Raw genomic sequence first — 16,016 nt, 5'->3', positions numbered from 1 at the left:
TTTCACACTTCAAGTTCGTGGCAAATCGTGTGCGAGTCGATCATCACGAAAAATCCCGATGTCATTGATTTGTTTGCCAATAAAGAAGACGAATGTTTCCACCCGGAAAATTATTAAGCTGTCAAATTAGCTCTTAAGTTTAATAAAAACTTTCAGTTCGTTACTTTTTACGTCAGACCCCAAATTCATTAAACAAAATTAATGAATCTGTAGTATACAGCTAATAAGTTTTCTGTATTGATTTCTCTGACTTTAAAAAAAAATCTGAAAAAAAAAACCGACCTACCGACCCTTCTCCTCGATTGTGGGTCGGGTTTGGTGAAACAAAGATATTTTTAAGGTCAGCCTTATTATTATTCATCCATCATCTCCGGTTTAGTCTATGATAATTCTTTTTCATAAACTTCTATTTCATCTCTGTGTCTTTTCTTTTTGTATTCCTCCCTCAGATCCTTCGCTTTCATTTCCACCTCGACTTTTTAGGCCATACTCGAACCATGCCTTTTTCCAAACCCTGGTACAAGGTGAACTTGTAAACCTCGGTAAAATACCAAACCCGGTAACCCCACCAAAACTGAAACCTGGTGAAATTCTACCAGGATCCCAAAACAGTATATATAGAACCTCATTAAGTGAGGTTAATCAATCTGATACGAACGAAACTATAGTCACTCACTGGTCAAATTACCCAACAGATTATCAGGTCACCCAACCAAAAAATTGCCGCTTAAGGGGGGATAGTCACTTTAAGAAGAGAATTCTTACAAACCTGAATATTGTAATTAAAATGATTGAATAAAACTTTGATGGATATTGCATCCTATACATTGCTTAAAGATTAAATCACTATTATAAAGTATATCAGGTATATCAGGTATGAATATATGACATTTATCGTTTAAATAACATAATGAAATAATTATTATCTGCGACTATGAAAATACCATGTTAAAATTAGTGACCAATGTGCAGGTTCAGTCCTGGTGTTTGATGATAAAGTTCCTCTTGAGTTTCCAGTAGTGATGTCCGATATGGCACCTATCAGTTTTACCGATATCAGATATTGACAGCGAAATATATCGGGGATACAGGTCTTACTCTTAGGACAACTGGGGGCAGACAACTGCTGGTTGGACAATTGCCGGCGAGGACAACTGCAGAGCATTTTATTTTTTTTTATAGTTTTTATTGCCGGTGTTTTTATTTGTTCTTTTTAGTATAGTTTATTAAACATACATTATGCAAGAGCAAAATCTGATTATTACAAGTCTTAATTTAGGCTTCAGATGTTATAGAAATTATAAATTAGATCTTTATTTAAACAACAAGCCCAAAATCAACTCTGTAGACCCAAGGATGGCTCGGCTACAGCTTGGATTTAAATAGGATTTCACTTATCAATTAATTCAAATATGGCGCATCCTGATGAGAATACGTCAGTTAGATCGAGACTAAATGATAGAGTGTACTTAGCAAGGCCGCTGTAGAGCGTTTCCGCATGCCATTGAAAACTTTACTTGATAATCGAGATATGTAGGTGGAGTTGACGCCTGTCAATCAACGATCAGCCATGGTGAAGGCACATTTCACTACCATTTCTAGTCAAATATTACAACGATGATAACTATGTTCAGAATAAAGTAATTTGACTGAAATTTTCAAAATATTCTTCTTTCATCATCTACTTTTGAACTGTTATAGCAAGAATGGCCAATTCTCTGTAAAAATCTCCCATAATGTATCTTTAAATGATATATGAGGCAACAGTTATAAACTATACTTTAAAAAAATGTATATATGTAATGTATATATATAAAAACATAACTGTTAATCCTATTGACAATGATTTCATTTGGACCACAATAACTCTCCTTCTAATTGAGCTAGAATTTTCAAACTTGGTGTAGGTGTTTATTAGGTCAATGCCTTGATGAAGTTCGAAGATGAGCATTTTCTGCTTAGGGTAAGCAGAGATAAACAATTTGATTGGTTGATGCTTTGAGACACGATAACTTTAGTTCTAATTAAGTGAGAGTGATGAAACTTGGTGTACAGTTTCATTACATCAATACCTTGACTAAGTTTGATAATGAGCATTTTCTGCTCAGGGTAAGCAGAGTGATAAGCAATTTGGTTGGTTGAGACTTTGGAACACAATAACTCTCATATTAGAATGTTCACACTTGGCGTAGGTGTCTATTAGATGAATGCCTTGATGAAGTTTGAAGATGAGAATTTTCTGCTTAGGATAAGCAGAGATAAGCAATTTGATTGGTTGATGCTTTGGGACATGATAACTTTAGTTCTAATTAAGTGAGAGTAAGGACACTTGGCGTATAGGTTTATTACATCAATACCTTGACTAAGTTTGATAATGAACATTTTCTGCTGAGGGTAAGCAGAGCGATAAGCAATTTGATTGGTCGAGACTTTGGAACACAATAACTCATCTTCTAATTTAGGTAGAATGTTCAAACTTGGTGTAGGTGTTCATTAGGTGAATGCCTTGATGGAGTTCGATGATGAACATTGTCTGCTTATGGTAAGGAGAGATAAGCAATCTGATTGGTTGATGCTTTGAGGCACGATAACTTTGGTTATAATGAAGTGAGAGCGACGAAACTCTGAATATAGATCCATTATATCATTACCTTGACTAAGTTCGATGGTGCGAATTTTCTGCTTAGGCTAAGGAGTGATAAGCAGTTTGATTGGTCAAGACTTTGGAACATAACAACTCTGCTTTTAACTGAGGTAGACTGTTTATACTTGATTTAGATGTTCATTAGGTGAATATCTTGACTGAGTTCAATGATTAACATTTTGAGCTAAAGCTAATTGAAAGTTAAACATAATTTTCTTATAAAATGAACAGAAGACTTAGTAAAAGTATATTAGTACTGTGACAAATGTTTCATATACAAATTATATATCCCACAACTTAGACACTAACTGCGATGTATATTTGTCCAAAACAGCCCTACCTAAAACCATTTTACAGACACAGCTAATTCATATACCATTTTAAGTTCTCATTATGTATGAAGCTATAATTTTACTATAACTCATCTTATTGAATACTCCCCATATATAAACCATTTCCAGCCCATGGATCAGACACTCATCATTTCTCTCTGCTCATTTAACACTACAGCTTACACATAACTTTATCTATATTCAAATACAGCTAGTCCCCATACCTTCCATTCTATTATATAATTAGTTAATTAAGTGTTAAGAGTTTATATATTTTATCCGTTTTGCTTACTGGTTGAATAATATTCAATACTATGAAATGAACCCGACCCTAACTTTTTATAACCGAGGGATTTGGAAGTAAACAAGAATCCTTGCTAATGGTGCTGTTGCCTGGGAATGTGAGAAACGCAGACATAGTAAATGCAAGGCCAGAGTAAAGATCTAGGGAGATGAGGTTATGCAGTCCTTAAATAAACACAACCATGCTGGTGACCCGGTATATCAAAGGGTTCTTGAGGTGAAAAATACCATAAAGAGGCGAGCCACTGGAACTCTAGAGACTGCACAACAAATTGTCATTGCTGCAGTCATTAATCTACCAGAAGGAACAGCTGCACAGCTTCCACCTATAAGACACCTCAGAAGGGCTATAAGACGTATCAAGAATACTGCAGGAAACGAACTACCTCTACCACCAACTCCACCGGCCATGGAAATACCAGAACAATACAAAGAAACTTTTAATGGAGAACCTTTCCTTCTGTAGGACAGTGGTACAAACAATCCAGCTAGAATTTTGCTATATTCAACAGAGAAAACCCTGGGGACACTTACTTCAACTTGTCATTGTTTTGCTGACGGAACCTGAAATATTTTTCCAGTTAGCACTATAAACGCTCTTGTCAACAACCACATAGTTCCATGTGTCTATGCTCGCTCACAAACAAGACCGAGGATATCTATTTTCATTGTATTCCCAGTTACTAATATTAAAGCTGAATCACCATCCTTTATCTGTCATGCTCAAAGAAATGCTATTCAGAGAATTTTTCCTGAAAATGAGATAACTGGTTGCTTTTTTCATCTTTCTCAGTGTATATACTGCAAAATTCAGACAGAGGGACTCCAGCAACGTTACCAAACAGACAGCGTATTCTATCTTGACATCAGAATGATACCACCCCTTGCTTTTGTGCCAACTGATGATGTTGAACATGCCTTTGAAATATCATCTGAACACATGGAAGAGAATGGTGCGAATGCAATCATCGACTACTTCGAAGATACCTACATTGGGAGACCTGGTAGACATAACCGTAGAGGACCAGCATTTTCTTTAGACACCTGGAATATGTACAACCGAACTATGGCCCAGCTTCCAAGAACCAACAACATTTACATGGTATTGCAGATAATATTCACCTATGATAACTTTGTGTCAGTGAGGGCTATTATAGATCGTCAGTCAGTAACTCATTGAGTGCTATTATAGACAATTTGTTAAGTAAACTGATCCTGTATGATAATAATAAAGAATATTTAAATAATACAGAAAAACAAATGATATCACCGGCAGTTGTCTTGTCGACAGTTTCTGACTCCCGGCCGATACAGATACAATTACCGATAGTGGTGGATATAAAACTATTACACATTGAAATGTTTCGAATGGCGTGATAATCTATGTAGATATTTTTATACGCCCACATTTTCATGTGGATGTATATTGTCGTCGCCCCTGTCCATCCGGTCGTCCGGACGTCTGGACGTCCGTCCGTCAACAATTTGTTTGTGGACACTCTACAGGTCGCAATTCTTATCCGATTTTGACGAATCTTGAAATATAGGTTTATCTCCAAAAGATCTCGATTCCTTTCGATATTGGCATGTATTGGATCTAAACTTCATGGATTATGGCCCCTGTTTGTACGAAAAATCACGTTTTTAGCTTGTGGACACTATAGAGGTCACAATTTTTATCCGATTTTGTTGAAACTCGAAATCTAAGTTGATAATCCAAGGATCTCGGTTCCTTTCGATATTCGCACATATCAGACCGTAACTTCCTGAATTATGGCCCGTGATTGTACGAAAAATCGCGTTTTTAGCTTGTGGACCCTATAGAGGTCATAATTTTTATCCGATTTAAAAAAACGTATTATTATATCACCGTTACTCCCTAAGGACGGCTGAGTTCGAATTTCGTGAAAATCGACCGAAAACTGACAGACAAAATGGCCGCCGTTCGTTCTCAAATAGCGTAAAAATATGGTATATCAAGGTTGTGGACCCTATAGAGGTCACAATTTTTATCCGAATTTGTTGAAACTTGAAATGTAACTTTATAACCAAAAGATCTCGATTTCTTTCGATATTTGCTCATTTCGGACCGTAACTTCCTGAATTATGGCTCTGATTGTACGAAAAATCGCATTTTTAGCTTGTTCTCTATCCATCTCTCGAAAATGTGGGCGTATCCTGCCTGGCAGCCGCTGGTTATTATTATTATTATGGTACTTTTTATAGCCCATCTTTCACATAAGTGCCCAGATGTGCTTAACAATAAAATAATTAAATAGATTAAAAATAAATAATTAAATAAAGATATTTGTCATTGTTAATCGGGAAACGCAGGGTACATCTGTAATCAAACACGAACGCTACCCTACGCAATCAAAAACACACACCATCTATTAAGAACTTAATTATTTGCTGTATCATTAATTAATAAAGTTGAGATTATTATATTTTAAGTATTGATAACGATATCATTCCCTAAAGTGATCAGCTCCTATAATAGATGTCAGAAGGGTTTAGGCGGTAATGAGTGACATTCGCCCGCCAACTTATTTGTTGGTAATATTATTAATTAATAAAGTATGATCTATATTATGAGTTATTATCTGTTGATGTAAATTAGGTAAAATTTTAAGGTATCCTGGCATAAAAATACAAATCACTAAATTATTTCTAAATTTTTATTGGCATCTAGAAGCTGGAATATCGGACAGTAATTACATGACATCAAAGGGATATCCTCCCTTTCATACTCAATCCAATCACGCATAAACCTAGCTACGAGAACGTAGCTAAAATCGTTGAGATATGCTGATGTGCTTGTTTTTAGCTACGATTGGATGCCTTTAGTACCAAGTGGCAAACACAGTTTCTTTATTAATGCATGTAACATCTTGAAAATAAGATAATTTTATACTATTATGACTAATTAAACTTAGAGTCTAGGCCAATTCAATGTAGTGGCACAACTATTGCCTAACTCCAGATATTCGTGGTTAAATTAATGAAGCATTGTTTTTATACGACATACGCTGCCATTTAAGTCCATTTATAGTTACGGTGCTTTAGACATTGCCTTTTTGATTGGCTGTTATAAAAGTCTTATATTTAGCTCCGCCTTCATGATGACAGTTGGTCAAACGTCTCCCGTCTAAAAAAAAATGGCATTCTTATAAAGTAATGGCTTAACGCCTCGATTTTAAATACAATGATTTATACCCGTTTCAGGCAGGATTATATGCTTAATTGTAGTTGGGTGTGGCAGAAATATTATAAATAATAATAATCAATCGTTGTTTTAATGAAATATATTGTCAATTTTGCTTACTGAGGCCCGATGCGATTCGAGTTCGGCTTTGCTACATTGAACTATATAGGACCATCTCTTATCTCGAAACACGTACGGAGGGTTAAGAGATGAGGTTTGTTATCTAGCGTAAACCATGTGATATTTTCCCGCCTTTTCCAAAAGTTCTACTTGTTTTGATAGTGTGCAGACAATACCAGCAGTGAACTAGATAAAACGAAGGAAAAAAATGTCGTGAAGTAGTAAGATTTGGAACTATTTCCAGATCAAAGTAAGGCCAAATCTAAGAGAGGGAGAAAGAGAGAAATGGGGTTTAATGTCCACTCGACACAACTGGGTCATTTCGGGACTAACATAGGATTCAATTTTATTTCAATAATTCGCTTGCGTGTAGGGGTCTTTAGCAGTGGGAGGAAACCGGGGGACCCGGAGAAAACCCACGAGGTTGGACAGGTGACCCTACTCCTTGTCACGTACAACCGGGGAAGCGAAACCATGCCCGTTGACTCAATGACAGACCTGATAATACAACACGCATGTGCTAACCATTCGCCCCCCAAATGTAAAACTTGCGACGCTTCATAACAGCACGGTATGCTATCATCAGCCATTGTTGACATCTTGTTTAGTTTTATTATCGTGATAGACAAATAGGCTAACTTTTGTGAGGACCATTATTTATTTCATGTTTAATAAATTTGTTATTACTTATCAGAAACAATTTAAATAAAAAATTCAATAGCCTAATTAGGTATTGTTCTAGTTTGTGATCTTGTAATATCAGCACCCATTGAAAACAGATCAGATCCGCAACGTACTGACTGTGTTCTCCAATTCTATGATTTTGATCATCATGCAATTGGCTTATTCTCTATTTCAATCAAAAGTTTTATCAGTTAGACTGTTGTACGTTAATGTCTGTCTGCACATGCGCAGAAATGGTATTCTCACAAATCACATTGAGAGACTAACTCTCAAACAGTGTGTGAGTAAGGATTTAAAAAATAACAGAGACCAGTAAGGATTTTGTACTGTTTATTCTTTTCTTTTTACGGCCCCTATGAGAGTCTTATATTACCGGTAGGTCTAAATAGCTGTGCGCGTGGCAATTTAGATAACGAAGACCGGTAAGGATTTTGTACTGTTTATTCTTTCCTTTTTACAGTCGCTATGACTTGAGAGTCTTGTATTATCGGTACATCTAAATAGCAATAAGCACGGCAACCAAAATAAAACTTTTATTTCGGTTGCCGTGCACGTGACTATTTAGATGTACCATGTTTCAAGCAAAATAATGATTTGTTCACAACTAGGATAATATTTTAAAGGTATTTACCAAGTCGTTTTGAACAGATATCGGCAACTCCAGTATCGGCAAAGTGGCTGTGTATCAGCTGATATCGATCTCTCCCGATAGGCCACTTATCGGCAAATTACCAATGTTGAAACCGATTATCAGACCATTACTAGTTTCCAGTCTCCTTTCCCTTAGTGCAGGAAAGAGGGCATTGCAATGAACAATGTCTGACGTGCACGTAAAAAAATTCTTGGCAATTGCAATTCAATCTAGATGTAGAGGAGGCAGAAATGCTGCCTGAGCAAAATTTTCCCCATAGCATATGGCAAGGCATAATATGTCTATCTTCATTTTCTCAGTTGGTTCTGAAAAGTAGTACATTAAACCCCATTTCATTTGTTAAATAATTACAGGAAACTCTTCAGTTTTTAGAAGCCATTATTTTTCTTTTCAAACTGCAGTTAATAAATAAATATAGTAGTTGAGTCAACATCATAAAAGGCCTTACAGCATCTAGCTATAAACGTGGGATCTGTGTGTTGATCATTGATTGATTGTGTTAGCAACGGCAACCATAATCTTCCGTAGGTTCTACTCAACAACTATCATTATTTAAGTGTATTCAAATGACGGATAATCTGTATTATGTTTTTCTTGGATGACAATCTGTTACTGGTATATGATATTATTATATGATATATTTGAATGTGAAGTATGAAAATTGGAGGTAAAATGTTTTTTTTGGATTGTTTTATATTTTTAAAATATAGACAGATTGACTGTGACAATGTCAGTGTTAGTCCTATCACTAAATGCCTTATAAACAATATTTGACAATGTCAGTTAATGGGTTTTGGTAGAGTTTCATCATTTACAAACATTGTAAGGTTAGATTAATACTAGGTGTTTGTGTAATCAATACTTTTATTTGTCTTTTGGAAAATATAGGCTGCAAACACCGATCCATTAAGTTCTTTATTTGCTGCCTACTATTCTATATCCCCAGATAACGACAGTAACAAAATCATTGACATTGTAGAACAAATAAATCCTGATTTAGTAACATGTATTGCACAATGCAGTTTTTTAATTTTATATTAAAGATTTGATATATACGTTCAAATATTTATCACATTTATTCTGGCAGCCATGCATTACACAATTAGTTTCTTGATAAACAAATTTTGAGTAGTTTGCCACTGACATTGATTAGATGCATATAACCATAATAACACAAATGGAATGAATATTTCTAATGGCAAATGCTTTTTTATTAGGCATTTTAGAACTACAATTACTTCATGAAGGGATACTTTAGAAATGAAATGAAATGAAATGGGGTTTAACGTCCTACTGTTCTGCTCCTATACGGGGCTAATGATGACGGGCATACGCCATACAGTGTGCTATGAGGGAAATTTTGCCTGGGCAGCGGCACTATCGCCTACTCTTATATCGAATTCCAACTGCCAAGGGATCTTTTACGTGCATTCCAATGTATACACGGGACCTCAGTTTTTCGTCTCATCCAAAGGACTAGACAGCTGTCCTTGTCAGGCCCTCCGTTCTGCACCACTGACAAGGGGAAACCACGGGATACTTTAGATCCAGTTGTAATTGAGATGTATATTCTTGCAACATGTCAATAATGGAATAAATATAATTTTACATTACATACAGTATTTTTTTTTTATGAAGTGTAGTGTGTAGGCACCAGAATTTCTGAAGCATACAAATTTTGTGAACAATGGAGCTGGGTCTGGTCAGATTTATGGCGGTATATAAGATTCGAAATTCTAATGTGTGCTATCGTCTAATTTCTAACTTCTATTCATGTAATTTTTAATTCTATTCATGTAATTTCTAACTCCTATTCATGTAATTTTTAAATTAAGACAATGTAAATCCAACTTCTTTATTGGTTCACCCGGAGAAAACCCACAAGGTTGGACAGGCAACCCTACTCCTTGTCACGTACAGCCGGGGATACGAAACCACACCAGTTGACTCAATGACAGACTTTATGATACAGCGCGCACACGCTAACCATTCAGCCATCCAACCCCCCTAGGACTTGAGACTATATATTAAGAATTGTAGTAGTCATTATTGTAAAGATAATTGTATTCATAATAATAATAATATTGAAATGCAATTTAAGATCATGGCAGATTTAGTTTTATGAGAAAATTAATAAAATCAATGATAAGACAAAAAATAATCTAACCAAATTCTGTATACAACTTATAGCTAGTTACAATACAACCAGTTTCACTTATAATCATTTTATTGTGACACATTTATGCTCCAAACACATATCAATAGTGCCATTATATTTATTGACAAAGTAATCCTCGGTTTAAAATATTGAGAGTCATTAAAGATTATTGCATTTTGTATGCTTGATTTATTGGATATCAAATCAATACTGATTCAAATCCAGTTCAGTATATAATTTGAAAGTCATGGATCCTTGTCAAGAATTTAAGTCAGCAATTGTCATTTATGGGGTCATTATTTTTCATTTGCCTCCAGTTATATTTCTGAGGTTTTTCAGAGTTATTAACAATGATAGCCTGGAAATTTTTTCTGAGATTAAAGCTTAATGAGGTAACTTAAGCTTATGTTGCTGTTTAATTCTCACCAATGCTGTTAATACCATAAAATATTAACATATTTTGTTGGGTAGTGTTTATATATGGGCAAACTTGTGTCTGCAGGATTACAAAACAAACGCTTGGTAAATAAGGGATTAGTTAATCTTTTTGTTACTTTTTCAGCAATATCTGATGTGGATGATCCGCCGCCACCTAGAAATATCCGACTTGGATCATTTATACCTATGGGGTCACAGACAAGTGAAGCTTTCTCTGAAGCAGATAAAGACACTTTTGTTGGTGTGTGGTCCTGTCGGTTTAAACTTCCCAAATGGTTACGTAAATTAAAATTCCCAGATACCATGGAACCACAGAGTAGGTTGTTTTATCTAGATGGATGATTCTTTTCAAACATTTTTTACATCTTATCTTATACCCAATTTGAATGCATCTTTATACATACCATGCACAGTTACATAGGTGTGCTAGCTTCACCCATGTGCAAGTATAAATTTGTACTAGAGGTATATTCACACCCAAGTTAGGAAGTAATACAAGTGTATATTTTATACCTGTGCACATGTGCACATAGTGAATTTGTGTCTTGCTTGTCTCATCCATGCAGATATCATTATAAACCTTATTGTTAACTTAACAAATATTGTTTTAACTTCACAAGTATTGTGTCGTATCACACAAGAAACATTTATGGAACGGATGTCCCTTATGTCCCAAAGGCATTTCCGATGGTCCTGCTTGCAATACACATACGATAGTTGAACAGCTTCTCCCCAGCCCTTATAACATTTGTTATGGCGCCATGGTTGTACGTATTCGTTCAACTGGTTGAGTCTCATGTTATTGCTAATACAGATTTAACTTTGTACATAAGATATGGGAATATTTGACTTATCCTTCGAAGATATGATATTAGATTTTCTATTATGAAAGACCATAATCGAATGGACTTATTCTGGATAACATTTTCAAGATCCCCTTGAGATTTACAAACATTACTTAAAATTCATGCATATTCTAGCAAATGTGAGCAAATTTGTGAACTGGGCTTAAGATGTTAAGGGGGGAGGCTATCCGAAAATTATTATTCTGAAATGTTAAAGCTGTTAAATTGAAAATAGTACAAGTAGTTAGGAAATGCAATAAACAAGGGAAAACTAGCATTAAAAAAAGTTGTTGCCAGGGTAATTCATATTTTGAAAAAAATTATGAAAAACATTGGTACACTATATCTCTGTAACTAATTAAGATATCTTCGCCAAATTTGCAGGATATATAAACTAATATCTACCACAGAATCAGACAGAAAGCAATTTGAATTATCATTAATATTTCAAAAGTTTTCAAAATATTTCTCCAAAGACAAAATATTGTGGTGAGGCAAATGTTTTAAACACCATTTTCTAAGAAACTATAAAAATTATAGAGAAAAACTCTCTGTCTGGCTTGGGGGTTATCATTAAAGAATAAGCACTCCGAAAATGAGACATTGATTTATCTTTATTAGTGCCAGAGATATGGGTACCTACATTTTTCATACTTTTTCCCCAAAAATGTTTTACCCTGGCAACAACTTTTTTTCTTTATTTTTAATGTTAGTTTTCCCTTGTTTATTACATTTCCTAACTACTTGTGCCATCTTCAATTCACTAGCTTCAATTCAGAAAGCTTAATCCATGGACTTTCTTCATTAATACATCTTATTTGAACAGTTTTGGTGCTGCCCAGTGAAGATTGGTGCAATACGATAAACTTTAATATAGTTTGTTTCCTGGTTATTAAAGTAGCGGTATCTAGTTTTAAAGTAGGTTTATTCACACTAGTGGTACTAGTAGTACTCACTTTGACCATGTGGATCCGCCCCTGACTATAGATGATATAGACTGGTTTTCGTGAAACATACAGTGCTAAAGCAAAAGCTTTATTTTCTGATGTGAAAAATCAGTATTTGTATGAAATGTTTATTGTATTGTTTCAGGCAAGTGGTATGTGTCTTGGTTATTTTTGGTAATGATGGCATATATGTATAATGCATGGGTAATACCATTACGTGGTGTTTTTCCCTACCAGACAAAAGATACCCTTATTTATTGGCTGGTTGTTGATTACTTGTGTGATTTCCTCTATATTATTGATATCCTTGTATTTAAAGTTCGTTTACGTTTTATCAATAATGGCATTGTTGAGGTAAGTTAAGATATATATATTATTGATGTTAATATTAAGATTTTTTATATTCCTTGGATTTTCTGGAAACCAATTTAACAGAATAATATTTAGCATCCTATCAACGCTGAAATATGGTTACTTTTGTTTACATATTTCCATGTAATATAATAGAAACATGGTGCTTTAGAATGCATCTCAAAATTTTGAGGTCTTTTTTTTTAACAAATAACAGTAGTATAACCTAAAAATCATTTTACCTTCCACGCTTTTATGGGTGCAAAGTATGGTATGGAATGAGTTAATGTACAATTATATATTTCATATATTATGTTGTGCAAAGCATGGTATGAAATGAGTTAAGAATCTTAACTTATTTCATACCATACTTTGCACAATATAATATTACATATATAATATGTGAAAATATAAATGTATCTTAACTTAAGATACATTTATATATTTCACATATTATATGTAATATTTTGTTTTCCAACTTTAATAGACAAATAGAAAGGAAACCAAAAAGCATTACATGAGAAAATGGATGTTTAGGGTAAGTAAGATTTTAGCACGTTTTTTTGTTGACAAATTACTTTGTTGTTCAAATACAAATTATGGAATAGCTGCAAGTTACTCAAAGTTGTTTAATTACAAATTATTGATTAGTTACATTGCATATTGCTGGCCATTCAATCTTAAATGTAAGTTGATATATATAATATGTGATGGAATTCATGTAAAAGGCTGAGTATGCTTACTCTTTCTGGAACTACTGATATCACTTTTTATTTGAACTTGAAGATGTTACTTCACTAACATATTTTTTTGTACTATCACTTTTCTAATCGAAATGATTTCTTTTTAGAAATTTTTGTGAATTGATGATGTATGATGATGTTATTTTATATTACAGTTAGATGTTCTAGCATTGATGCCCTTAGATCTGTTTTATTTATTGGTAGGAGTTAATCCATGGCTTCGTGTACCCAGGTTATTAAAGGTAAAAAATCTTGGACTAGTCCTTCAGTCTCGCTATGATTCAAACTTTATTAGTGGACCCCAACTACAGCGTTACAGAGAAACCTCAGAGTGATATTGATGTCAATTTTTATTTGTATCCTTTTGATTTGATTTTATTTAGATTGTTTAATGCAGTTGGATGGAAAATATGCATGTGTAATTAAGAATGTAATGTTAGGCTTTAGTCAATAAAAATAGTCATTAATTATTTCTTTCTAAATCTTTATACCATCTCATTTCAGATTCAAACATTTTGGGAATTTTATGAGAGATGTGACCAGGCAGCAAAATCTACAGCTCATACAATCAGGTACATTTTTTTTTACCTTTCATTGTTATGCTTATGCAGGCTAAAAAACATAATAAAAATTAACAAATAACAATTGAATCACATGATCAGCAGATATTTTTAGAACAAGGGATTTTATGCATCCAGATTTCAGTTGCCACAGGATGAATCCTATTGATTCTGTATTAAACCTTGTTAATGCTATAGAGGTTACAGTTTTTAACAGTCTTTTTCTTATTTGATGTGAAGCGTTGGGGTCATGATATTTCTTGAAAGCAGAGAAAAAATTCTTATCAAATTGGTGAACATCCAACCAAGCTGCTGTCTGCGGCTATAATTTAAAAAAAACCCCAAAAACATGGCTGCTGTTGTAGCATATTACCACATTTAGTGTGGCTGTCTCTTTTTGTGATGTACAGGCCTGATTTTTTACCTGATCTCCAAGTATATAAAAATCAAATACAAGAATAAATAATATAATACAATCTAAGACTTTTAATATTATCTGTAAGAGAACAATTTTTCTTTTTTTTCAGAATTATTAAGACCATGACATATATGTTATTTTTAATTCATATTGAAACATGCGGTTATTATGCTGCGTCTGTTTACGAAGGCTTAGCTGTTAATCGTTGGGTATACGATGGTACAGGAAATGCGTGAGTATAAATTATTGAACTTTATTGGAGACCATGCACTGTTTTATGACCTGTATAAAGAGAATATATTTTATAGGAAATATATTCCTCATTAATAACTAATGATGGTAATCAAATTCTAGTAAACAATTTTATACAGTTATTTAACCTGCAGGCCCATTGAGAAAATTAGAGTTTTGTTTGCCAGTGGTTGAAAAGCTTTTGTTGTTTTCTAATTGACTCAGATTTGTGTTAGTTCAATCATATGAGCTCACATTTTGAATTTTGGAAGGTAACTACAAAATTTCTAATTGTCCCCCGCTTTTCGAAGAAAGGGAACTATTAAAATGGTTTCGTCTGTCTGTCTGTCTGTCCGTCTATCTGTCTGTCTGTCCATCACACTTTTGGGGACACAATAACTTTCTTTATAATTGTGCTAGAATGTTCAAACTTAGTATAGGTGTTTATTAGGTCAATGCCTTGATGGAGTTCGAAGATGAGCATTTTCTGCTTAGGGTAAGCAGAGATAAGCAATTTGATTGGTTGATGCTTTGGGACATGATAACTTTAGTTCTAATTAAGTGAGAGTGATGAAACTTGGTGTATAGTTTCATTACATCAATGCCTTGACTAAGTTCGATAATGAGCATTTTCTGCTCCGGGTAAGCAGAGCGATAAGCAATTTGATTGGCAGAGAATTTGGAACACAATAATTCTCCTTCTAATTGAGCTAGAATGTTCAAACTTGGTGTAGGTGTTTATTAGGTCAATGCCTTGATGAAGTGCGAGGATGAGCATTTTCTGATTAGGGTAAGCAGAGATAACCAATTTGATTGGTTGATGCTTTGGGACACGATAACTTTAGTTCTAATTAAGTGAGAGTGGTGAAACGCCGAGTATAGATTCATTATATCATTACCTTGACTAAGTTCGATGATGAGAATTTTCTGCTTAAACTAAGGAGCGATAAGCAATTTGATTGGTCAAGACTTTGGAACATAACAACTCTGCTTTTAATTGAGGTAGAATGTACATTAGGTGAATGTCTTGACTGAGTTCAATGATTAACATTTCGAGCTAAAGCTAAGCAATTTGATTGGTTGATCCTTTGGGACAAGATAACTTTGATTCTATCTGATAGAGAGGGATGAATTTTTAAACTTAGTGTATGGTTGATAATCAGTTTGATTGCTTGATACTTTTGAAAAAAATAAATGTGCTATTAATTAATATGTGTCATCTATTTATTTGGGGATTTCGGCGGAGGACATCAGCCTCACTGTTGGCTTGTTTGTATATGTTTAAAGTATATAAATTTGAATTCTGTTGATTAGCTATTATCTGTTGGTCTTATACAGTAGATCCAGCTTCTAAAAACCAGATCGGAACTATTCTGAATTTGGCT

The 16,016-nt window shown here is 34.2% G+C and overlaps 1 protein-coding gene across 4 annotated transcripts in view; it reads left to right on the top strand.

Moving 5' to 3' along the window:
• The window catches only part of LOC126814580 (cyclic nucleotide-gated cation channel beta-3), a 163,414-nt gene that overhangs the window by 132,268 nt on the left and 15,130 nt on the right, over nucleotides 1-16,016 (top strand). For 3 of the 4 annotated variants that reach the window (XM_056099643.1, XM_050539823.2, XM_050539824.2), the window contains 6 exons: nucleotides 10,661-10,852; nucleotides 12,474-12,682; nucleotides 13,167-13,217; nucleotides 13,578-13,664; nucleotides 13,927-13,994; nucleotides 14,510-14,632. In XM_056099643.1, coding sequence (XP_055955618.1) covers nucleotides 10,661-10,852; nucleotides 12,474-12,682; nucleotides 13,167-13,217; nucleotides 13,578-13,664; nucleotides 13,927-13,994; nucleotides 14,510-14,632 — 730 coding nt within the window. Of the gene's footprint in view, nucleotides 1-8,512; nucleotides 8,608-10,660; nucleotides 10,853-12,473; nucleotides 12,683-13,166; nucleotides 13,218-13,577; nucleotides 13,665-13,926; nucleotides 13,995-14,509; nucleotides 14,633-16,016 lie in introns of those variants that run through there. The other variant, XM_050539825.2, reaches the window with a different exon arrangement.

Source organism: Patella vulgata, chromosome 3 (genome assembly GCF_932274485.2).
Source record: "Patella vulgata chromosome 3, xgPatVulg1.2, whole genome shotgun sequence".
Lineage (NCBI taxonomy): Eukaryota > Metazoa > Mollusca > Gastropoda > Patellidae > Patella > Patella vulgata.
Note: the sequence above shows the minus strand (reverse complement) of the source record. Positions and strands in the feature narration are given on the sequence as shown.